This window comes from Elephantulus edwardii, unplaced genomic scaffold, assembly GCF_000299155.1.
Source record: "Elephantulus edwardii isolate Elephantulus edwardi_28Jun2011 unplaced genomic scaffold, EleEdw1.0 scaffold00016, whole genome shotgun sequence".
NCBI classification, from domain to species: Eukaryota; Metazoa; Chordata; class Mammalia; order Macroscelidea; family Macroscelididae; genus Elephantulus; species Elephantulus edwardii.
In genome coordinates, this window is record NW_006399766.1 from 9,926,812 (window position 1) to 9,953,186 (window position 26,375).

General features: G+C 41.3%; 1 protein-coding gene across 5 annotated transcripts in view; it reads left to right on the forward strand.

Moving 5' to 3' along the window:
• The window catches only part of DMD (dystrophin), a 1,058,866-nt gene that overhangs the window by 899,596 nt on the left and 132,895 nt on the right, over positions 1-26,375 (forward strand). For all 5 annotated transcript variants that reach the window (XM_006881772.1, XM_006881771.1, XM_006881773.1 and 2 more), the window contains one exon: positions 5,380-5,441. In XM_006881772.1, coding sequence (XP_006881834.1) covers positions 5,380-5,441 — 62 coding nt within the window. The remainder of the gene's footprint in view (positions 1-5,379; positions 5,442-26,375) is intronic.

The following is a 26,375-nucleotide window of genomic DNA, read 5'->3' on the forward strand; positions in this document are numbered from 1 at the left end:
GTGACACAAAGTCTTTAAGTAAAATCTGTATTCCTCCCTAGCCAACAAGCGCTTCTTGGTCTCTGCTTCTAGATCCCTTTCACCCCTCTTTGTCCCCGCCCCTCTCCCTTTCTCTTTTTACCTAGATGATGATTATTTTAATTTCCTTGTTCCAAAGCTCCTCTTTGATAGGCGCAGTTGCTCTGGGAGAATAGAGAGGAGCAACGAAACCCCATGGTTCTATGAAAGGTCCCTGACCCTTGATCACCGTGGAATTGGTTTCAGTCATCATTGTTTGATCTTGGATTGGACACGACCCTGAAGTGAAATTGCTTTGGCCAAAGTTGGGGGTGTGTGAGAGTTAAGCCTTGAAAAGCAAATAGAACAGAGGACAAGTAACAGCTGGAACCGCCACTAAGGCAATCATCTTTGCCCTGGCTGCAGCCAAACAGAATAAAATGGTAAATAGCCCAGGGAACAAGAAATGTGAATGAAGCATGGGATTTCTGATCCTTAGATCTCCTCAGACCCCCTCCTCACAGTAGCAGAAACTTTGAAATACCTTTCCCCATCTCCTCCCTGCCAGTATTCCAGCAGAGCAAGCCAAATCCAATATGCAGCATGTAAATGCCAAGGTTCCTCTAGAAAAAAAAAAGTCTGATCCCCAGATTAAAGGGAAATAATTTTGTGTGTATGGATCTATGGGCTCCAGATTATATATGAAGCCCATCTCTAATCCTCTGAGAGAATGTTACCTTTTCCTATTGTTGCATAGCATTAGTTTCCTCTCTGGGAAGTAGTGGATACATATATATGTAAAATATTACAAGTATATAAAAGTGTGTGTGTGTGTGTGTGGAATATTTTCAGTACCACCTAACACACTGGCTGCAGAGGAAATCTCATTTTAATTAGGCAACTGCCATTTCCCCTGCTAGAGCAGTAGAAATTTGTTACTTTCTGTAAGTGTTGAATGTTTGTTTTTAAGAAACTAAAAAAGCAATTCCAATAAGTCTGATTATTCTAGCACTGACAGCAGGAACAGCTTTGAGGCAGTTATAATAACCTTGCACACTACTTGAAACTAAAGAAGGTGAGAGAAAATTTAAATTGTATGGTAGGAAATTAGGTCAGCCCTGCGCTCAGTAGAGTAATGCTTTAATTTCTTCTTATTGGCAAGTGGGTGTTACCGGGGGTCTTTTGTCACATCCTGTGTTTTTTTTTTTTTAGAGTTTTCTTTTCCCACCACAGTCACAAATAAAAGGAAAAGGGGGGATTATTATGGTTTGTGCAAATAAGAGGAGGGCATCGTAGTTTGCGGAGAGGTATCTTTGGTGCCAGGTCTGGAAAACAGCAGGACCCAATCAATAACATTTTAAAAAAAGATTTAATGGGCGTTTTAAAGGATTATTTATGAAGCTGGTCTGCGTGTCCGTATACATCCGGAATTGTGATGTATGTTGAACATAATTGCTCTCAGGAAGAATGAACAAACCTGGACCCATTAACGTGTGAACAGGTTGTACAATCTGCTCTTTGGCTGGAGATAGTCTGTGGGGAGTGTTTCCTCAGCGCAGCCAGCTTTTCTCTACTGTCCATGTAGTCTAGGTAATCGTAGGTTTGATTCTCGTGGAATTACTGAGCACGGTAGACTGGAGGCAGGCACAGAGCGAAGAGCTACAGCCGGAAGATTTGTTCAGCTTATAGACAGAAAATTGATTTGTCCTATAAGGTAGAGAGTGTGGAGAAGGGTGATGCAAATATGTGTTTACCAATGTCTGAATTCTTCATTATGTCACTTTGGGGGCCGTGAAAATAGATGGCCAGAGGCCATCCAGGTAAAAAACATTCACATAGAGGGATGCGAATGAATCTTGGGTTAGTCTTGGAGTTACCAAAGCATTTACAGCTGCTTCCCCTAGTTGCCTCTCATTTTCAACATTAAATGAGGAAAAGCTGTCGTCTTTTAAGCTTGGTTTGTCCCCCCCCCCAGCCCCACGTGCTGCTTGTGCCCACTTCTCTTGGTTAGCACTGGTTACAGTTGAATTGAAACTAAGAATGCACAGGTGAAAGAAGTCTAGTTCCTCTGCATCGCTTAAAACAGAAATGGGCTTTGTTGGAGAGGGGAAGAAGGTAAAAGAGGGATGGGCTTGTGCAATGGCGCGAGTTCTTTCATCATTGATACTCCTAGAATCACAGGTAACCTGCAGAATTAGTATTTGTGACAAGGCTAGTTTACAACACACAAATTCAAGGCGAGGCTTCATTTTTCTCTTCAATATTCAGCTCCATTCTAGCTACAGACTAACTAATTTAAAAAAAAAAAACAAACAATGTCTAAACCCCTTTCCATTATTTTTAAAAGGCCAGATTCCTTAGACAGGTAGAAAGGTAGGGGGTATTTTGGCAATCATGGGATTTGGGAAGGAGGGGTAGGGCAGCATAAAGCTCTTATTCCCTCACTCTGAGTCTGGGGGTTCCCCCATTATTCTGCCTGCCTGGTTCCCTTTCCATTTGGGAAACTGCATTTGGTGCCAGTTTCTTTCCTGCCAGTGCACCTCCAGTTTGAAGTCTGTTCCAGATGGTGGCTTCTGAGAATGGTTCTCCCTCTCGGTCTGGCCAGGTTTTATCAGCTCGGACAAACATTTTCCTGCCGGTCTATGGAAGGTGCTAGAGTCCTTCCAAATAGACTGGTGGTGGGGGCCTTACTACCCGCAGTGAGAACCTGGACATGTGGGTACACACGCGTCTTCATTTTCTCGCTTATCCTTCTGTGTGCTCACACCTGGACGGCCTTTTCAGAGGCCTGAGTCCAGGATGCTCTCAATCGAAGGTAACCTTTCCTTGTCCTGCACTTGAGTATGGAATTTGGTACACAATTACTTTGCAAGCCAAAAAAAAAAAAAAAAAGCAAGCCTGAGAACAAGCCCCACTTTTTCCACGAAGCTGCAAGCTGCAGCCTCCTTGTGCTGTGCATATAAAGTACCAGTCCCACCCACCCCTTCTCCTGATCCTGAACCAGCTTGGTCCTGAGCTCTCCTGAGAGCCGTAAAAACAGGACCACATCTTCTCTCCTTGCTTTAAGACTTGGATTCCATTTTGACACACACTCCCTAAACTGAGTAGCCCCTCTTATGCCCCTCATGGTGGTTAATTGTCTCTGCAGAAGAGTAAGCCCACAGAATTGAATGCACCGGAAGAGACCAATGCGGCCCTTCCCGAGTGCACATTTGCTTGTAAATTGTATCACACTGGATGGGAAGTATCACTGAGGCTGACTTTGCAATTGTAAGATTTGGGTAATCGACGTACATTTTAGTGAGATTGATGCTTTCTTTTTTTTTTTTTTTTTATTGATGCTTTCTGCTTTTTCCTTTATATCTTTTTTAAATGGAGATAATAAATGTCATATGTTGTTTTTTATCTCTACTAAGGGGTTTTGGACCCAACTAACTTTACTACAGATGGAGCCACCTCTAAATTGTAATCAACTAATAAATGACTTGACTTGGGAGGATAATATTTGAGGCCATAATAATAGAAGCAGTGGAGCCCCTAGCATCGTAGAGTGTAACATATTGGGCTGCTAACTGAAAAGTCCACAGTTCAAATCCACAACCAGCTGCTCTGTGGGGAGAAAGATGGCTGGTCTTCTCCAGTTTAGATTTGTAGCCCCGGAAACCTGATAGAGGGTCACTAGGAGTCAGAGTGGACTACATTAGCAGTGGATTTTGGATTTAACAACACAAGTCAGTATGTATTAAATTCCAAACATGGACCTATAACAATGACTACTTTCACTCTCCCAGGGGAGCTGGTAATGGGATAAGCTTGCCTTGAATCTCACAGTTAATGGGGCATGGAGTTAGAATTCATCCTTAAGATGAAAAACATGCAAGAGGGAGTGTCTTCAGGAGCAACAATTTTGAAAATTACTTCGTAACTTGGGAGAGACTGGAGGGCATTATGCTGAGTGAACTAAGTCCCTTAAGGACAAATATTGCAGAAGATCATTGTAGAAATAGATAACTAGTAAAACATGTGTGGGGATCCAAGATGGGGAAGGGAGGAGCAGAGGGGTAAAGATGGGCAGGGGGTAAATCAGAGTCCCACAGTTTGGTGGGTGGTAGGGAGGGGTCAAGAAGATGGGAAAGATACAGCCGGGATCTGGACATACAGGGCAATGGTGGGCATAGTTCAGTGGTGATTAATTTTATAAAACATAATGAATGGGAATGATTGTTTGAAACACAATATGAATGAAGGACAGTGTGAAACACAATGTATACAAACTTTCTGAGCAAACCAGTATTTAAAAAAAGGAGGTGCTTGACATGGCAGTCTCCAAGCTCCTTGTTGTGTGTGATGCCTCTCTTCTAGTCCTCCAGCCCACGTTTAAATGCTTTCTCCTCCTTCCACACCCACCTTCCCCCACCCCTCAAAAAAAAATTATGAGTAGACTTCACATTTAAGTACTAAAAAATTTCGGTCCAAAGCTACATTTTAGAGTCTCCAAGTCTGTCATACGATCCCTGAAAACTGGAAATAGGATGCTCTGGTGATTTATGTAGATGGGCCAAAGTAAGGAAAAGTAGATGTAGTTATCTCACCCAGGTTTTTTCGTGTAATTGAATGAGGAACAAAAGTGTTTTGTTCTCCTTTTTTTCCCTTTTCTTTTTTCCCCCTGCAGAAGCTGATAGCAGGCAAGCATATTTAGCTCAACTCGAAGAAATGGGAGAGATCTGTGAATGCTTCAGTCAGGTCCAAGGCGATGTAGGAAGACGTGTAGCAGGGTGTTGGGGACTGAGTTAAAGACATTGTAGAAATAACAGGAAAAGGAACAGTAAGATGGATTGGCTGGGCTGTGGATATGTTTTAAGCTGAAAAACAGGTATCACAGTAGGAGATCAGGAGATGTAGAGGCAGGTGTACTGGAAAAGTGTCAGGGGAAGTGAATCCAAATAAAAAGCGAAGAGAATGGCGTCTCCAGCTCAAGCCCAGGATCTCTTGGATGGAGTTGGATAACAAGGATCTGTGTCCTTTCCGTACGATCCCCCTTCAACCAGTGCAAAAGTCCTGGTTTGGATTAACGGTTGTGTGACAAGGTCGTTTTATTATTATAACAAGAGTGCAAACCAATTTGTAGGTATAAAAAAGGAAACAGCATTCTGGTTACTTTGGGAGCCAAATAATGTTCTCATTTGCTTTCTCCTTTGAAAATGAAGATAACTGCTTCTATGCTTGGAAGATAAACATTCTTGCCTAGACTGGGGAAGTCCTTTGAAGTTAAGATGCCGACTAATTCAAAAGTAGAACTTGCTTTTTTTTTTAAAAAAAAAAAAATTCCTTTCTTGACTACCCACGATCAATTCTAAAGTCTCTCTTTATTTTATGTTTTAGCCACGAGACCCAAACAACTTGCTGGGATCATCCCAAAATGACAGAGCTCTACCAGTCTTTAGGTAAGAACGTGGACCTGTTTGCTCTGTGTTACATGACAGATGCCTTTTAAAGAAAAGTAGTTTGTAATATATGTCATTTGTTGTCTAAATATATATCACGGACTTACTTAAATGGTGAAAGGTATTAACCTTCTCTTAAACTGACAATCAGTTTTCTCTTTTTAGAGGTTCTTTAGAAAAAGTTCTTTTAGAATTTCTTTGATTGCTGACAATTGAAGATACCTGAGAGGGTTTAAAGGTCTTTGTAGTTTACTTTGGTGCCTAAGAGAATGGGAGGGGGGGAGGATAAAATACCACCAAAAACCAAAAGCAAATTAAAAAACTTGACCAAAATCAACACACATAACTCTCCACAATTACTTCTACCAAGAAAGACAAGGATTTCAAGTTCTTATTAATTTCTTCTGTGTGAAAAGCAGGCAACACCTTTTTTTTTTTTTTAAACACACACTTGCAGATCCGACTGGCACAGGAGGAGATTGCCTCTCCTATTCCAGCGGAGCATCTGGTAGACTCGAACCAACAGGCAACAATTTTGCCGAACTACAAATATTGTGTAGAGGAGGTTTTTATGCTGTCATTTCAGTGCTCACAATTCATAAGGCTGGAGACGTCTGCGTTGTGAACACATGGCTTCACTGGTGTTTGTGTGGGAGCTGGCCAGTTTGTTGGTTTGGAGGTGTTTGGGTTTTTGTGTTGTTCTTTTCTCCCCCTCATAGCATGGAATTTTTGAGCAGGTGCACAGCCTTCAGATAAGAAGAAGCTACTAATATTTTTAACACTGCTTGAAAGTCTGCTTTGTGGGACTTTAGATCTGCCAAGAAGAATATGAAATGGATTCTGTTAAATTGTGGCTAGCTGATTTTCTTTATCAGAAAAGTTAGTCATTGTTTCTCCACTATAAAAAATAAAGTCTAAAGTCAACATTTTTAATTTTTTTTTGTGAATGGACATATTTTATAGACTAAAACTCATGCAGTGAACTCCTTGGATTTAAAGTTGTATACCAGAACCCATGGAGATCAGGAAGTTTAAATGGAAATACTCTTATCTTCGTGGTGTGTGCTTTTGTGTGTATCTGTTGCTGCCGCTCTGGGCTCTTAAGTTAGTGTAATATAGCAATAGAGACCCCCAAGGAATGGAGTAGGAGCTACTGGTGATAAAAATCATCCTGCTAATATTTATTCAAATAATAAATTCCTTACAGAAAATTGGAGCTCTGGTCTCCTAGTGGCAAGAAGCTGTGCTGTAGTCCTGAAGGCACACAGTTCGAGGCCACCATCTGCTGCACCGGAGAAGGATGGACAGTCTCCTCCCGTTCAGTTGACTGCCTCTGAAATCCCACTGGAGGGTCAGCTATGGGTCGGTTCTGACTTGATAGTACACAGCACAACTATAGCAAATCATAGGGGAGAATGAGTGAAGAGAATAGGGGAAGCCACCTATAATAATTCTACTACTCACAGATACTGTATTTGAAATAATATTATAGCATTTCAGTAGCAGTGTGGACACACATACACAAAACACACACTTTTCCAAATTTAACAAGCATTTGATTCGATGGCTGTTCCTCTTACTGCTTAGAGCCTTCGGCAGTGAGATTTTAGTCCATCGTAGATCAAACGTGGCTTGTCTTCACTCAGGGCACCATTGGATGGGTTGGCTGTCCGTTAGTGCCTCTGATTTTTGCGGAGTCTAACAATTGCAAAAAAGAAAAAGATAATTTGAATCAAGTAATCTGTAAGTACTGCATTTCCAGCTTCTATAGAAGGTTTTGGGCTAGTAATGCTGCACTGTTGATCCCAAACTGGAGTGATTTGGGGTGGGAGCACATAGCAAGGAACATCCCCAAGCCAGCCTCTTGTGTGTTAGGCAGGTTGGGCTTGGGCATTTGGAGGAAAAGGAGATCGAAGGCTTTGTTGGAAGTGGGCAGAGGCCATGCCAGGTTACGCAACTGTACTAGCTCAGCACTGTCAGAGTCTGTCTCTGATTTGTCAAGGGAAACCAGAACTCTGTCATCAAAGAACTAATTGAAGCTTGTTCCTGGGCTTCCAGGTTACATGGGCTCAGCCACTCGTGACTTCCCCTACTCTAATCACAGTGATCTCTAGTTTGAATACCATAGAGTTGACCATCAATCGTTTTTCAGTCACCACTGTTAAAAAAAATTAATGCTTGTTCATAAATTTTAAAAGTTGAGAACTACAAGCATATGAGAGGGGAAGGCAAGGTAAAGCCTATGTAACCCACCTCTTAAATATGTTGAATAATTATCTGTTGTCAAGTCAGAAATTAGCTCATAGCTGATCCTCTGGCGGGTTTTCAAAGGCAGTAAATCACATGGGAGAAGACTGCCCATCCTTCTCTCACGGAGCAGTTCGTGGACTCAAACCACCATAACCTAATAGGTACCAAAAAAAAAGTCTTTGTACAACTATGTTTTTTAATATATAAAAGTTAGACTGTTCTCCTTCATACCTTGCTTTTTTCTCCTACCTCACAGTAATGTGCCATGGCTGTCTTTCCATTTCGTTTCAAACTACATCTTCGTTTGAGTTTTTCTGTAATAAGAAATCACAAAGATGACTGATAAAAAGCTCATTATGGACTATCAACAAACAGGTGATTGCATCTTCCACAAGAACAGAATGCCCTTTTTATCATCATGTTTCAGCTCTTTCTCAGCAGCTCTGATGCAATGGTGAGCTCTCAGTTGGTAATCTGGCATTATTTGTGACCTTGGGCAAAGCACCTGACTGGGGAAGATAATGGAACTTGACGATGACAGGAGATTGCAGAACTCATGTATTCCAAACTTTCTTTTATTATCAACTTTTCTGAGCTATAATTAACATATTACGAAAATGTAGCCACCGTCATTGTGAGGGTACTTCCTATCTCTTTTGTTAATTCCCTTTCTTGTCAGCCAAATAACATTTTGTCAAGGAGCTAGGTGTTGAAATTTGCATTTCAGCGTTCAAGACCAGCATTTTGCATATCTTCCAAGTAAAAGTCAGCTCTGGACTGACTTTGATGCTGGTGGTGCCTCATCAAATAGCATCTCCCATGGATGGAGGGCCTCTTCTTGTATGTGCGATACCTTAATGTGCTAGCAGACAAAGTGTATAGTATGAGGTGTCAATATTCCCAGAGAGGCCACATAGCAGGGCTGTCCACCTATGTGGTGCCACAATAGGATTTCCCTCAAGCCTTCACTTACTCATTTCATTAACCCAGTGAAGTACATCTAAATAGGTTACTATGTACCTGACAGTAATAAATGTGCATTGACCGTCTTAACCTTTGTATAGAAGCAACTTGAATAGTATGAAATTGGTACTTTGAACAAGCTATAGGATTTCTGCAGATGGCCTTGATGGCTTGCTGGCCACTCTTCATTCTTGCCCGACACATGTAGGAGGATTGATTTCTTTTATCTGGATTCCCAAGATCTGCTCTCCCTAAATGATTACAGTGTGTCAAGTCCTTTATTTATTTTAAAATTTTACATTTTTATTTCTTTTTCCACCCCGGGAGGCATCTCTTTAAGGCTACAGTTGCTAGTAAAGAGCTAGATGAAATGGAAGCCTTTGGCTGCACCCGATGAAGTACTAAAGGTGAAATGGTGCTGTGGCCTCATCTCGTAAAATATTTAGTTCCCACCCCTAACAGAACTTCTTGTCTGTAGTGATGTGTTCACAATATCTAGATGTTCTCGTGTCCCCCACCCCCACCCCTTCACCTCACTCCATACATACTTCAGGCCTAGAAGCTACCAGCCCACTGCTATCAAGTCAATTCCAACTCATGACTACCGGCTCTCAGATTTCTAAGGCTGCACATTTTATTAGAAGATTGCCTTAGTGTTCTCCGCAGTAACTGGAAGATTTGAACCCCTAACCTTTTGGTTAGCCTAACACTTAACATGTTGCTGCAAATGATGGTAAAACATTGGGGGAAAAATGTGTTTCTAAGCACGGTCATCAATTTAAAAGTGTGCGGCAACGTGTTAACCTACTATGCAACCAGGACATTTTATAAAAGCTGTGTTGTTAGATGCCGTCAAGTTGAGCACAAGTCATAGTGACCCTGTGAAGAACAGACCTGAACCCTTTCCTGTCCTATGCCATCCTCATCTGCACCACACTTGAGCCCACTGCTGCAGTCATTGTGTCAATCCATCGAAGCCATGTTGTTGTTGATTGCCATCGAGTTGAGCATGACTCATAGCGACCCTATGAACAAAAGACCTGATGCCTATTGTTGTTTCTCAAAGTTCATAGAGTTTCCAGAGGCATGTTGTTAGGTAGTGGATGCCACTCCTGCTTCCAAAATCAAAGCTATAGTGGTCTATAATATCCATGAAGTGTTTCATAATCCTAAATATGTCCACTCCTCTAGCTTACTAAAATAACCACCGTTCTGAACACAATTCTGTGTTACTTCCCATCCCTGACAAAAACATTTTGGTGCAGGTTGTCAATGGGCAATAGAGTTAACAGGGGATTTCTTTTTTATTCCCCCACCTACACTCTGGAAACTACTTTTACAACTTTAAAGTCAAGTAGATCTCCTCATACATTTTAATCTATAAATATGTCCAGTCACAAAAACAGACTTTAAAGTTTGAGTTGCTGAGAAGATATAACTGGATTTAAGAAAAACCTAGCTAGCACAAAGTTCAGCACATTCAAATGACTCCATCAGGTATTAGCAGCGTTTGTGATTTTTCTTTATCTGTAGCCTCTACACTCTTTTGAAAAATTCTAAGGTAAGAGGAAAATAATTTTCAGACTCTCAACACAAAACACAACACAAACCCAGTAGAGAGTGGAGAAGTTGTATTTAAAGATTCACAGGAAAGTAGACACTTGAACACTGGACGGTCTGCCGATATTTATTTTAGACATTCGTAGTTTGACAACTCTTCTGGAGTTGCCAGAAGAAATCGTTAAGAACAACTTGAAAACGGTTTCCTTCTCAGCATTTTTCCGTGACTGCATCCAATGTGGAAGGGCAGGTAGTTCAAACCCACCCAGCAGTTCGAGAGAAAGACCTAGTGATGTGTTTCCATAAATTTTAGCCAGGGAAACGCTTTGGGAGCAATTTTTTTAAAAAAAATTTTTTTTTTTAAATTTTCTGTGTGTGTGTCCCGTCAAATTGGATCTGACTGGTACAGGAGGAGATGGCCCCTCCTTCTCCGGCAGAACATCTGGTGGATTTGAACCACATATCTCTGGGATTGCAGTGCAGCTTCTTGCCACTAGGCCACCAGAGCTCCCCTTTTGGGAGCAATTTTACTCAGTAACACAGGGGGCCACCAAGAGTCGAGAGGGATGTGAAGGCCCCTGATGATGTCAGTATTTTTACTTAAGTCCTAGTGTATCTGGATCCCTGGGGTCACAATGGTTAAGTCCTCAGCTGCTAACCAGAAGGTTGGTCGTTCTGACCCACAGGAGAGAGATGGGACATCTGTTTTCATGAATATTACAGCCTTAGAAACCTTATAGGGTTTGTCTATAGGGTCACCATGGGTCAGAATTGATTCAGTGGCAGCGGGCTTTTCCCTTTTTCTTTATAATGGGGATGTTGGCCAAAATGGCCTCTAAGGATTTTGTTTGTGTCTTTTCTCCTTAGGCTGAGGGCGGGGCAGGTTGTTTGGAAAAATGCTTGATGATAATTTTTCAAGAGGTACCTTTTGGCTGACTCTGCAAACAAATGGATTTCGAACATTTTTAACCATTTCTATTTTTAAAAAATGCACATTCTGAGAAAAGAAACAAAGAGAGCGCCGCTGTGCCTTCCAGGCAGTGGGAGGCAGGCTGTAATCAGACAGGGAGAAGCAGTGTATTTCCTACAAGACCCCTTTGGGCCATCTGTTCATTGATTGCTTAGAGGGTATAGTCCACATTGTTTCTGAGAAGTCAGTATCTACTAGATTTATGGGATTTACAGCCTCGGAAAGCCAAAGGAAGGCCCGTGACAAGTTGGTTCCGACTCAACAGTGAGACTTATGAAATTTTTAAAACAAAGTTAAGGTGAGCTCTGGTGGCCTACTGGCAAGAAGCTGCACTGCAATCCCAGAGGTGCGTGGTTCAAAACCACCAGATGCTCTGCTGGAGGAGGGAGGGACAATCTCCTCCTGTACCAGTCAGATCTGATTTTATGACACACACACACAAAATAATAAAATTTTAAAAAATAAAAATAAAACAAAGTTTAGATTTGTCCATGGTATTTGGAGCCCACACGCAGTGCTCCTAATTGCTAACTGATAAATTGGAAGGTACCGTGTACCTAGAGGTACCTAGGAAGAAAGACCTGGTGATCTGCTTTTGGGAAATCAGCCATTGAAAACCCTGTGGAGCACAGTTGTACTCTGAGACACATAGGATGAGCATGAGTCAGCGTTAACTCAAAGGCAACTGGTTGAGTGTGTTGACAGACGTAATAGATTATTGGTCTCATAGGTTATCTCGGTAATTTAATCCAAAAGGCCCCGCAAGGTTCCAAAAGGTGTTTATAAAATCAGTAGATATGTTACATTTGCCATCTACCCTGGAATTTGTTTTGAAATGCTGATTTATGTGAAGTGCCATTGTATGAGTTCCTTTTTGAAATTCTTAAGTCAACTTTTTACACACATACACACACTCCACTCCCCAGGTGTGTGCATATGTTGCTTAAAAATGCTTTTATGAAAGTATTTCTTAGTCTGCCTTACTGGGAGTGTATTAACTATAAATACATCAATATTTTTATGTGAATCATACCCTCAATACAAAACAGGAGTACCAGTTTGCAAAGGAGACATGAAAGAGTAGGATAATGGAGAGGAAAAAAAAATCCAGACGTTTCAAAGGGTTGACTGACATTATTTCAAACTATTTATTAAAATTCAGATGAATTACAGGTTCTTCCTTATTACAGTTTTCTTCAATGAAGCCCTTTAACTAACTACCAAGGTTTCCCCTTCACCTTGTTCCAGTGGCCTAATGGGTTAAGAGTTGAGCTGGTAGGCTGTTCGAATCCACCAGGTGCTCTTCTGGAGAAATGCAGGCGTTTCCCCTCTTAGGTGTTATATAGCCTCTGAAAATGTGCTGGATGGAGGACGAGCTATGATTGGTTTAGACTCAGCATCATACAAGAAGAAGAATATTGGTTTGCCTTCTCTGCATTTATGTCATATTTCAGAAGAATCTAGCCTGGGTTAGCTGTTGCCCAAGTTTTGGAAACCACCTGGCTAGCACGATGCTCACCCAGATGATGCAAAAACTCCATTTGGCAAAAATGCACTGATGAATGATTTAGGGATTCTTAGGGAAAGTGGTCTTAGAAGACCTCGTCATTTGGAGGTAATTCTTCAGCATGACTGCCCTTAACCTCAGGCTTGTTGCTTGCCAAGAGCTTCAGGATGTTAAGGATGGAGGCTTAGTTTTCAAATACAGGTGAATCTGAGGCAGGTACTTTTCTTCTGCAATCCTAGTCAAGGAAGAACTTCAAGACACACGATGGTCATTATTAACAAGGAAATGCCGTGCAAAAAGAGTTAGGATTGCTGCCAAGGAAGCCCATGTACCTCTTTCCAAGAGGAAGGGCTATCATAACTGTTTGCTCATTCTTCCTCTCTCGATAGGCTGTCTGCATTCCGAACAGCAGGAATCTGAATGACTCTTCACAAATTCCTTTTGCATTAGGAGTTTGTCCTTATGCTTTTCGCAGCATATTTTTAAAACGGTCTTGGACTAAGCCATTCAGTACTGAGCGTATTCTTTTCCTTGGCCGTTAACCTCTCAGAAACCGATCCAACTAAGTGCTGTGGAGTTAGTTGGGTGGAGGCTCACTGAGATCCTATAGGGCAGAGTAGAATCGCTTCACAGCTTTTGAGGGTGTGAATCGTGATGGGAGCAAACTGCCTTACCTCTCTCTCAAGGAGAGCCTGATGGGTTTCAACCAGTGTCTGCAGCCTTCCAGTGCTTAGCCTGCTGTACTACCAGGGCTCCTCACTTGCTTTGAGTCCTTTCCACATTGCTGAGTTAAAATGTCTGCATGTCAGTATTTTGCTTCCATAATGTCGTAGACTTGAGAGAGTATCTAAATTAAGGTTCCAGCTTGGATGTGAACTTGGTTCACTTCTTACCTTATTTTCCTGTATCTCTGTATTAAATAAGGAGCTCTAGGGAGCTCTGGTGACCTAGTGGTAAGAATCTGCACTGCCCGCACGATACGAATCCTTTAGTTGCTCCACGGGAGAAGGATGAACAGTCTCTTCCCGTGTGATTAACTGCCCCTGAAAACCCACTGAAGGGTCAGCTATGGGTTGGTTCTGACTCAGTGGCATAAAACAACAACTGGTGTCATTTCTTAGGAAGTTGTGCTGTTAACTCAAAGGTGGTGTCTCTCTGGTGGTTAGAATCTACCACTGGCTCCTGAAAGAAAAATGGGAGGTCTCCTCCTGTGTGAGTTACACCCTTGGAAGCCTATTGAAGGATTAGCCATGAGTCGTTTCTCACTCGAATGACATTGAGAGAAAAAGAGATTAAATAAATAAGTTTAAATATATGAAATATATAGAATGAAATAAAAATCGTGGCTTGGCCAGTCAGCTTGCATCATCTCCAAAGGTCTGATTTGAACTCCAAGCTAGGGTTACGAATACTATCTGTCAACCTTCTCCTCACCCATTTCCCTTTGTCACCATCAGCCAGGGAGACGTGAAAAACAGGTGAATCACAGCTAAAATAGCTCTGTTTTCATTTCTGTGGCCCTTTACATCAAACAAAGAGAAATAAACTTGCTTAATGCTTACACAGCTATATAGAAAGTAATTTGTTACTCTCAAGTTAGAACTGACTCATAGTTGACCCTCCAGTGGGTTTTTGGAGGCTTAAAATTGCACAGGAGGAGACTGCCCATCTTTATCCCTTGGAGCAACCATTGGATTTGAACCCTCAGTGAGGCACCACATTTGGGTTTAGCAGCTCAGGTCTTTACAGACTATGCTACCAGAGCTCCCTTACATTGTTTTAAAGTGGGTATATACTTGGCATGTAGCTTGAATTTTTTTATCCATTTCAGATCTTTTGTCTTGTCATTTACATGGTTTGGGGCTTGAAAATACTGTTACTATATCAGGGAGCTCTAGTGGCCGATTGGTAAGGAAGCTGTGCTGCAGTCTTGAAGGCACATGGTTCAAATCCACCTGCTGCTCCTCGGGAGAAGTTTGGGCAATCTCCTCCTGTGAGATTAAGTGCCTCTGAAAACCTGCCAGAAGGTCAGCTATGGGTCGGTTCTGACTTGGCGGTACACAACAATAACAACGGTACACAACAATAACAATGTATCAGTGGAGGGGTCAGCTGCTTCCTTTTTGCTTTTATACAAAGCTTTTTTATAAGCTGAAGCACAAGAGTTGGTTTGACTTATTCCTACTGACATATGGGGAGAAGATAAGGAACCAAATCCAGAACACACATTTTATGGCTCCTAGTTCATTGCTCTCAAAGGAATATTCATTACTCAAGGATGATTTATAAAATTGCTTTTCCAGTATAATTAAGCTGTGGAATCCAAAAGGACATTGTTTATTCCCTAACTGACAAAGTGAACCTTGAAAAGTTGCTCAGATTTGCAAATTAGAAGATGCAAGATATCAGGCAATTCTAAATGGTCTTTCACTTCTACGGTCTTGCTTGTTTATTTTTAAATCTACTTTTCCATCTTTGGTCAGGACCATTTGATTTTCTCTATTTGCAGAACAGAAATGTAAATTTGCAACTCAAAAATTTTGGCAGCTTAATATTCTTTTATAATAGTTTTCTTCTTGAAGTGCCTTGCTTTAAAGATTTCTAATTGAGGCATGTAAAGAAATAGACATTTCAGAATTGCATTTCCCAATGTTTATTTCGGGAGGAAACACAAAAAGGCTTGTCCCATAGATTTTAACTGGTCTGCAGTTTGAAAGGGCTGCCAAATTGTGCTTTCCTTGATCTAAATAAGAGGAGCATTAAGGTTACACCTGCAGCTGGGAGAAAATGCTTGGTGTGTACAATTTTATGTAGCTGGGTTTACAGGAGGCGATTTTTGCACACGGCGTCAAGGCATCTAAAAACGTGTCTGCTCCTATTCAGACATTTCCAATATTTCTTTTTTTAAGCGCACAAGTCTGATTATACCTCTGTATGTCTCTTGGGAGCTGCGATTTTGCTGGAAAGAGATTCAGAACAGTCGGAACACTCACATAAAATAGATAGTGAGGTTTTTAAAAGTCCATATTCTCCACGGTAGTAAGAAAAATGACCTAAATTTTTTTTTCTGAAAGACTCTCTTATGACATAGCTTATTTATGAATTGGTGATATTCTTTGAGAGTGCTCGAGAATTTGCCATTCTGTTAAGTCTTGATTGTTTCCAGGGAAAATTTTTTTTAACAACGTAAATTTTTTTATTTAAACTATATGATTACCAGTTTGTTGTCTTTTAGTTGTCGAGGCAATTGTAATTACTATATACAACAGAATGAAACACTGCCCTCTCCTGTGTCATCCTCATAATTTTTCTACCTTGATCCAATTTATATCACAGTGGGTTTTCTTATTTTCGTAGGAAATTTTGGTGGCCAGAGGTTTAAGGCGTTGCAGTGTCAATCAAAATACAAGTGGTTCAAACCTGCCAGCTGCTCTGGAAGATAAAGCTGGTCAGTCTCCTCCTGTGTGATTTATAGTTTCTGAAAGCCTTCTGGAGAGTCAGCTATGAACTGGTTCCAAATCAAGAGCCTATAACAACAACTATTACCAGTCATGATGTCTTTCTGCAGGGATTGTCCTTGTGGATAACATACCCAAAATACATTAAATGAAGTCTCTCCATTTTCATTTCCAAGGAGCATTCAGGCTATTATTATTCTGAGATATACTTGTTCAATCTTCAGAAGTCCATAGTATATTCGGTATTTCTTGCCAACACCTTGTATTTAAAGTATCATTTATTTTGTGCCCATACGTCTTTCTTGGAGAGGGTAAAACCAAGTCTCTCCTTGGAAGCTAGGATTTTGAAGCTCTGCCTCACTTTGGCCATGTGACCAGAAGAGATGGTCCTTGGAGAAAGACATCATGCTCAGAAGGGTGGACGGACAGTGCAGGAGAGAGAAACCCAGAATGAGATGGATTGATACAGTAACTGCGGTGATGAGGGTTGATGGGTCAGAATTAGTTAGATTGGCTCAGGACAGTGAAAAGTTCAGAGCTGCTGTGCATAGGGTCACTATTTGTTGCAGGCAACTCAACCAATAACATTCTATGACAGGTTTGGAAGCAGGAGTGACATCTACTTCCTAAACAACTTGCCTCCAGAAACTCTGTGAACTTTGATAAATGCCAGTAGTTGTAGACCAGGGAAAATTTTGTGTTCCTTCAAAACACGAAGCCTTGAAGTTGGTGTCATTGGGACCAATTTTAGATATGAGTGTTTGTGGCTTAGATAAATAGGTAGGTAAGTAGGTCAATATAGATAGTTACATATGTGCATGAATATGTACTTTTTTAGTCAAATGCAAATTTCATTGACGTCAGTTTGATGTTTTGCCGCCTTGTCCAATGAAGAGGTTTTCAATTGGATAGCAACGGTGAAGTGCCTTGTTTTGTTTGTTTTGTTTTTAACAGACAGTATGTTGGGAACTTCTTGCTAGTCACATATCACATGTAACTCACTGGGCAAGTACCTGAACTGTCCTGGGCCCTCTACTGAGTGAGAAGCATCCAGAGATCAGGCATTTGGATGCCAGCACATTGTTAAGTTGTGATACAAGTTGCTAAGAACAGTCAACCAATTTTGGACCCCTCAGACACCATCCTTCGAGCAGCAGCAGTGCTGTGCTGCACTTAATCTTCGCAGGTATAAATGTAAAGTCATGTGACTTAGAAGACTGCCTGACAAATGTCATTGATGAGATTCTATATTTTGCCAATTGACTGTAATCCTGGCAAAGAAGAAATCTGTCTTTCTCATTTGGCAGCCCTCTTTCACAAATCATTGTGGAGACCAATGCAGAAATGAGTACAGTACAGGAAAGGCCTGGGTCTCATGCCTCCCTCACTTCCCACGATTAGATATACTGTGATATAAATATACTGTGTTATTTTTTTTCAAATACAAGGTTGGAATTTTTTCTCCTTTTTCCCAGAATATATGATATGTGTGTGTGTGTGTATACACACACACACACACACACACACACACACACTCTTTCTGCATTCTTTGCTGAATTCAGAGGTGAACTGATTCTATTGTGACATTACTGTTGTAATGACATCTGGCATTTTACATGCATTATCTCTGTATTTTTGTTGTTGTTGTTGTTAGGTGCCAACTAGTTGACTATGACTCATAGATACCCTATGAACAACAGATCTCTGCCATCCTATACCCTATCCTGTATCGTCCATGATATGCTTGAGCCCTCTGTTGTAGACACTTTACATAGTCGGTTTATGTTTAACTTTGGGCACAGTGGAATGGAGCCTCAGGACATTTCATTGGCTTTGAGGCTGCAGAAGTAGGGATTTGAATTCTGGCTCTGCCAATAACCGTGTTCAACCTCAGTTTCTTGATTTATTAAGCAGTTATGATACATGCCTTGGAGTGTTGCCAGTTAAGTAGAGATAATATGTGTTGTTGTTAGGTGCAGTCGAGTTGAGTATGACCCCTGATGACCCTGGGAACAACAGTTTTGAACTCTGTCCAATCCTGATCTTCCTCATCATCTCTGACACACTTGAGCCCAAAGCCGTCACTGTGTCCATTCATCTCATTGAGGAGTCCTCTCTTTCACTGACCCCTCCATCTTTCCAAGCATGATGTCCTTTTTCAAGGAAGTTCATAGGATACTCAGTACACTTGTCCAGCACCACAACTCAAAGGCATCATTTCTTCTCCTGTCATCCTTATTCATTGCCTTTGGGTTAGCAGTGCACCTCCGTACATGTTAGGCTACCATAAAGCCCTTAATAAATTGTTGCTGTTCAGTACCCTTGAGTCAGAACTGACTTGTAGGTGACCCGTGAGTGAGTTTTGAGAGGCTATCAATGACATGGGAGCAGTCTGCCCATCTTTCTCACTAGAAGCGACTAGTAGATTCAAACTGACTTTGGGCAGACAGTGCCACTCCTTACCACTAATCCGCCAGAGTGGGACTGTAATGGTAAAAGAAGGGGTAGAGGAATGAATCTCTAGATAAAACAGAAATGAGACCCATAAGCAGCTTTGTAAGTCATGTTCCAGGGTTGCAGTTGCCAAGATTTTTTTGAGATGTGTCAATCAGGGTCCAGTAAGAAAACCACTCCAGTTATTTCAAGCAGAAAATGTAATGTATGAACTTGGTCACCTGGTGATGGAAGAAATAAAATGCCAAATAGAAAGTAGGAAATCTCTGTGACAACTATGGCTGGAGGAACTATGGCAGGGGCTGAAGTAAGCAGAGCCCCACAAGCCGGTGCTGTCTGCCTAGGGCTGGAACAAGTGGCCAGTTAGGACTCATAGGTAAGAGCTTGAACCAACGAGGAGACAGCTGTTACAGAACATTTGCTGGAAGCTAACTGAGAAAAGGACAGATAGCTTGGCGTCTCCCCTCTTCCTGCTCTTTAGCAACTCCCATGACCATACTTAATGAGAAGACAATTTAGGGAGCAGGGTAACCCCATTCTTGATAAGGAACAGAGCTGGGTGAAGTGAAGGGTAGGTCTGAAAAACAATAAGTAAATGACTGAGGGGAAGGCAACCTGATGGGTAGTGTTGCAAACACTGGTCTTTTCAATATACAAAGAATGAGAAACACGAAAAGACTACTAAACTCTCTTAGAATGTTCTGAAGTGGAACTGATGCTTTATATAAGGCACTTGAAAGGCATACTTTGTTCAAAGAGAACAGACTTGAGCAGGTAACAATGGGGGGGGGGGAATTGTCCACACACAAGTTCAACCAGTCAGGAAACACTCCCATGCATTTGATTATACTACTCACTTCATATGTAGTTGCTTATGCTGAAGTTTCTTGAGACTAAATAATGAACTCCCTTGAAAGTGGGAGCTGTCTTCCACTTCCACATCTTTGTCACCAGTGTCTGGCTCACAGAAACCTCTGAAAAATTAAAGGTACACTGAATGAAGCACAGGAAGAGTTATTTTGTTGAAGACGACAGTGCACCCACTCAAGAAGATGGAGAGATACAGATGATGTTTTCCTAAGGTATATTATTAAACTGGCAAGATGGAACTCTCAGAGCGAGCAAGTGGTCTCTCCAGAAAGTAGATCATAAAGGCTCATATTAAGAAAAACAGGGAATATCAATAAAATTGTAGATTTGATTGGCATTTTGATAGCTTCCAGAGCAAAAGCAAGTGAACTGCTATCCGAGACTTAATTTTATCCTAAAAAGAAAACTAACTGATGATCAAGGACAGGTAAGACCCTTAAAAGAAAGCATCAGTATGAATTTGGCATTTCAATAGTAAAGAAAGGAAACAGAGAACATAATTTGATATGCTGCCAGCCTCACTTATTCATGGGTTCATTGACTCAGTAAGCATTTATAACTCTGCTAAGCATGGTGAATGAATCCTAAACATTTGGGCAATAGGCTAAAAATACTTAGGAAACTGAGACTTGTTCAAGGCGTAGGAATTTTTGATTACATATTTTTTTCTTGAGCATTGCAAAGGAACACAGATTTGGCCTAGAAGTTTTGGGAAATCCAATTAAGTACAAACAAGAAAATAAAAATCACCTCACATGTCCACAATTGGAAAGAAAACCACTGCTTGCATTTTAGAGGATTGCTCCCAATCCTTTCCTCTGTGGGTGTTGTTTTGGGGTCCCCCCCCGTGTCTTTTATTTAGTTGCTTGAGGGTTACATTGTGCTTTTTAATGTTGTGTCTCAATTTAGTTGCTAAAGCTGTGTATGTTCTTGCATAATCTTAGCAAGTCTTCAGGGAAGTGAATTTACAACTCTCCCTCCCCGCTGCATTTCATTGAGGCAATGATTTAAAAAAAAAAAAAAAAAACAATGCAACAACCCAGTTTTTAAAAAATCCTGTTTATGACAAGGAAAACTCAATTTTGTCTTGAAATTGTGAAAGTGCATCTATAAGATTCTCAAGGCTCATTATAAAGAGACTTCTGAGAAGTCACGTTTAAGATGATGAGGCCACCTTTCCACCAAGTAACTTGTATATATTAGTGATGTTACAAAATCAAGTCAATGTATTCTGGAACAGACATTCTGTTATCAGATGGATACATAAAATGTCTCCAATGACAAATACAATTTTAAGTGAAGCCAGTTTGTATCACAAAACATTTCTGATGAAAAAAAAACTCTTTTCTCCAAATATTTATGGTCTCAAGGTTACAAGACAACTATCACTGGAAACTTTCAGTGCTGCAGGAGAATCTTTTTTCCTTCACTGCAAACACATTTAGACAGAAACTCAACCTTATGATGAATTTATGTAAGTTTTACATTCTGTAAAAATAACTTCTATGTAAGCATTCACTTACCTTCAATTTATCATCTGGAAATATAGAATGACTAGCCGAGTGCCTTATGCCTTATCTTCCCAAAACACCTGTGTGTGCAGTTCTCCTAGCCTTTTCAGGGTTCTTCGTTATCCTGCCAATTAAAGCTTGTAGTCCCTTGCTTCAATTGACACTTTCTGGCCAAGTCTCAACTAAAGATTATGGAGCTAATAATTATTTCTCTAGTTGTTTCCACTTCTTTCTCTCCTCTAAGTAAGACTGTGAGGAACATCTTTGTGGATAAAATTGTTCCACATTTGATTCATGGAGGTGTAACTGAGTCAAAGGATATTAATGTTTTTAAGCTTCCTGGTATACATTACCTGAGGCACTCTCAAAAGATGATTCCTATTTATACTTTGAATGTATCAAAGTATCCATTTAACCATGCTCTTGCCAGCATAGAATGTTCTTTTTACCTTTGTTGCTGTCTTTGATACTGTTCTCAAACCACCTCTACTGCCAGTCAAGTTGACTCTAACCCATAGACCCTCCATTTACTTTCCAAGACTGTAAATCTTTACAGGAGGAAACTGCCCATCTTTCTCTCCAGGAGCCAATCTGCTGAACTTTTGGGCTAGCAGCACAGTCCATAATGCATCAGGCATCCTTTTTGCTACTGTAATTTTGTTGCTATTATGTGTTGTCAAGTCGGAATGGACTAATCTCTGCCCCTCAAGCAGCTTTTCAGAGGTTGTTGATTGATTGCATGGGAGGAGATGGCTCATATTTCTTCCAAGGAGCAGGTAGCTGGTGGATTCAAACCACCTGCCTTGGAGATGGCAGTGCAACTCCTTACCCACTAGACCATCCAAGCTCTCTGCTACTATAATTGTTTTTGTTATGTACCATTGTTTTGGAGCCAACCCATAGCTTACCCTCCAGTGGCTTTTCAGAGGCAGTAAATGGCACAGTAGGAGACTGCCCATCTCTCGTCCATGGAGCAGTTAGTGGATTCGAACCACATTCCTTCAAGTTCGCAGTTCAGCTCCTTACGAATAGGCCACCAGAGTTCCTGAATAGGAAAAGGAAAATCATTATTTTTACTTTGGAAAAAAAAAGGAATGACAAAAACACCTCAGATAACATTTGCATGTCTTTGCTTACTCTAGTGACCATGCATATTTTTTGCAAAATGTTCACGAGACATCTTTCATCTCTTGTAAGTAATGTAAAAGCAAACTAATCTGGCCAAACCGAATTCTAGAATCTCTTCTGCTGTAAGGCAGGTCGCAGGTTTTCTTGCTGTGTTGAGGTACTCGGAGTGATGAGAGACTCCTGATTCCACACATGCAGTTTTTGATTTATACCTCAGCTTTCTCTTCTCCGAGCTGAACAGGCCTATCCTTTCCATCCCTCCTCAGCGGACCTGTTATCCCCACTAAATGAGATTTTCTTATTCTCTACACCAGCCTCATTTTCTTCACATACTTTAAATATGCAGTGCCCTAAACTGCAGTAGTTCTCTTAATAAAGAGCTGTTTAAGTTATCAATTGAGACGGAAAATTGTGTTCTGCCTCTTGAGTTGATGGCAACTCCCACATGTCAGAGTTATGGTCCGTTTAAATGTATCTGGTCCACCGTGTGGTGGTGATTTCCCCACCTTCCTTAAACAGAAGCCATAGGATGTTCCACAGGAACCTCCCTTCTTGTGTATTGTGTTAGAGAGCAGAAGACACCATTGGTGTGAGGCTGTCCTTGACCATGACTCCCAGGGAAATGGCATGATGGAGAGGGACTGGAGATGTTACTCATGGAAGCTTTAGGTGGAGAGAGTGCTGAAGGAGTAGATCTTGGCTGCTTTGGCCACACCTAGCAGGATGTCGAGAAAGAGTCATATAGTCTTCCTTGGGGGAGATGCCCAAGGATCCCACTACCATGCAATCTCTTCTAATGTTCCTCAGCGTAAGAACATACTTGACCCTAGAGATTGCCAATAAAATAACTGAGACATCTCTCAAGCTTATTCAAGCTTGACCATGCAAGTGTTATGATGGAAATGCTAGAGGTTAAGAATGGTAGGTGTTTGAAGCACCGGGGAGCTTTTAAGTTGTTCGAAGTCTTTTCTCATTTGGGGACTCAAATAATAATCATCATATTTTTCTCTTGTTCCTATTCCTGTATTTAAAAGAATGGCAGCATATAACAGTTTTGTTTTTCAAACCTGCTTTCTATATCTTAATATAACTAAAGGTTAAGAGTCAAGCCTGTAACTCCTGCCCACCCCCCGCCCCAGTCTTCTTGTTGCCTGGTATCTTTTGACCTGCTAGGTAAAGATTCTAAAGTAGCATATGCCAGCTTCATAAAAGGTCTTGCTGTCCTTCGGTGAATAATACTGATATGTATGACACAGTTGCTAAATGTTCTCAATCTGTGTAAAATAACTCAAGATCAGTGTCTAACGGATGGTATAGACTGGAAGAACAATATTCATTAGAATCATTAGAGAAGGTTGTTTAGAGAGTAGAAAAAAATAATGTTCTTGGAAGGAATTTTTTTTAGAATGTAGGTACATTAAAATGTCGGACCAGGATATTCTAGATATGTAGCAGCATAAACTTGGAGAGGGTGCAGCCAGAGTGTTCTTTGGAGGCAAGAATGATGAGGCTTTGCCTCACATACCTTGGACATGTTGCTAGAAGGGGTTATTCTTTGTAGAAAGACATGATGCTGGGAAGGGTAGAGGCTCAGTGAAGGAGACGAAGACTCTCAACCAGGTGGATTGACATGGCGACGGCCACAGTGGGCTCTTTTGTGTCACGAAGTGTGAGGATGGTGCGGGATAGAACAGAGTTGAAAGCTTTTGTTCACAGAGTTGCTATGAGTCATACTCTATTTGACAGCACCTAACCAGAACAAGAGAAAGGGGCTATGGTGGACTGAACTATAATATGTTGCAGGGCTAACCAGAAGGCACAACAGTACTTTTGGTGGCTCAAACCCACCAGCTGGAGAAAACATGGAGGGGGGGGTGGGTAATGATTGACTTTCCATACAGGAGACTTAGGTCCAACTCCCAGCTAGTGCACTTGACACACAGGCAACATTTGTCTGTCATTGGTGGGCTGTGTGTTGCAAGGATGCTAAAAAGGTTTTAGTGGTGCTTCCAGACTAGGATAGATGAGGAAGCAAGGCTTGGTGATCCAACTTTCAAAAATCAGCCAGTTAAAACCCTGTGGTACACAACTGCTCAATTTGCAGCCAGTCATGTGGATGGCACAGAACCAGGCAGCATTTCACTGGGATCTCCGTGAATATGTGTGGGACCACCATGATTCTGCATGGATTGGGGCAACTTGATTGCTGGTAGCAACATGAGAGGGGAGTTTTGAAGTGTTGAGGATATTAACAATAGGAGAAGGAGAAGATGCCAGAAGTTTTCTTGCCGAGTTTGAATTGCCTGAAAGGACTGGCAGATGTAGATGTCCCTGATGTAACTGGTTAAATGCTCAATTCCTAGGTTGGTGGTTTGAGTCCACTCAGACACATCTTGAAGAGAAGGCCTTGCAATATAGTTCCGAAAAATCAACCGTTGACAAAATCCTGTGGCATACAATTGTCCAATGACACATACGGTATAGTGACAAAGTACTCCTCTGTTTAGTTTCTTTTTTTTTAAATTTTGATTTAGATAGATTTAAGGAAAAGAGAGGAGTTACTAGTTGTCTTTTAGATTGGAAGCTGTGACGACATAGACCATTGGCTCAAAAGAGGAATTTGCAAACCGGCAGGGGCAGTAGGAATTAGATCCCAATGTTACTGATTTATGTACTCCGTGGTTTTTTTGGTAGTTCACCTATCCTGTTTTTAGAAGCTCACATAAATACATGTGCTTCTATACTGTAGGCATTTATTTCTCATCAATCCTCTAAATAGCCCTGTGAAGTATATTATTACCTCCATTGTGCAGATGAGGCGCAGGGAAATTAGGTAATTTGCTCACATAACATAGCTGGGACTTAAATGTACTTCAGACTCTTAAGCCAGTGCTCTAGCCCTGAGTTACACTTTCTTCCTGGGAAGTGACAATGGCATTTTAAAAAGGGACTACTCAGAAGGCATTTGAGAACGGGAACTAAAAAAAAAAAAAGAATATTTTAGAATCATCCAACAGGGTAAAAAAGGGCGTTTTCAAGGCATTTGGTGACTGTAAAAGGAGCAAAGGAAATGTGAGGATGGCTGAGTCTGACTTCTGTTAACTCCACAAAGGAGAACTGTCCCTGTCAATAACATCCAGTCTATAAAACCAATGCCGAGGTAAGACATAGTCCCCCATGATGCTGCACCTACTTCTTCTTATCACAGGGTCCAATATTCATAGCACAAATAGTAGGGTTTATTAAGGAAATAGGTTGGAAGGTGATAGGGAAAGGCAAAGGATATCACACAGTCACAGCCCAGATTCAGTCCAGCACGTAATATGCATGAAGCCTTTGGATTTCTTCATCCAGCAAGCCTTATTGCCTAGTGATCCCAAGTCAGCTCTTCTGGCTTCATCTCCAGCCTCTGTCAGGCTATGCTTTGCCACACTCTCTCCACAGTGAGGCTGATTCTCTTAACATTGGCCCCACAGCTGTTGATGTAGAGATGTTGACCAAATGGAAAACCATGTGTCTACAGTTGAGACAGCTGGAAACAATGCCCCCAGAGGAGGCTAAAGCAATGACTAGAACAACCATGTTCTAATGTCCTAACACCACAGTGATACACAAAATATTGGGGGCAGGTAATGTTCCTATCTTGAGCACATGTACATGTCCTGGGTGTGCTTACCATAAATGGCTTATGACCAGCAGGGGGCTCTGGTGCTGTAGTGCATAGCAAGTTGTGCTGCCAACTCAGACTGTGTGACACCAGTCAAAGGATGAGTAGTAGTCTCCCATCTTTCTACTGTGAGAAAAATAGGCTGCTCACATTATGATTTACAACCTTGAAAATCCTTAGCAGCATGCTATGAGTTGGAACCAGCTAGAGAGCAATGTGCTCTGGGTAGGAACTGACCCATAACTGACCCTCCAGTGGGTTTTCAGAGGCATTAAATCATATGGAAGGAGATTTCCCATCCTTCCCCTACTGAGAACTGGTGGATTCAAACTGCCTGCCTTTAGGATTGCAGTGCATCTTTTTACCACTAGGCCACCAGCTGTTGTGTACAGTTGAGTTGGAACAGACCCATAAGCTGACCCTTTGGCGGGTTTTCCGAGGCAGTTAATCACAAGGGAGGAGCGTTCCCATCCTTATCCCTCAGAGCTGCTGGTGGCCTTGAACTGCGTGTCCTCAGGATTGCAACACAGCTTCTTGCCAATAGGCCACCAGAGTGAGATATAAAATCAAAACCACAATGAACTACCTTGTCCTGG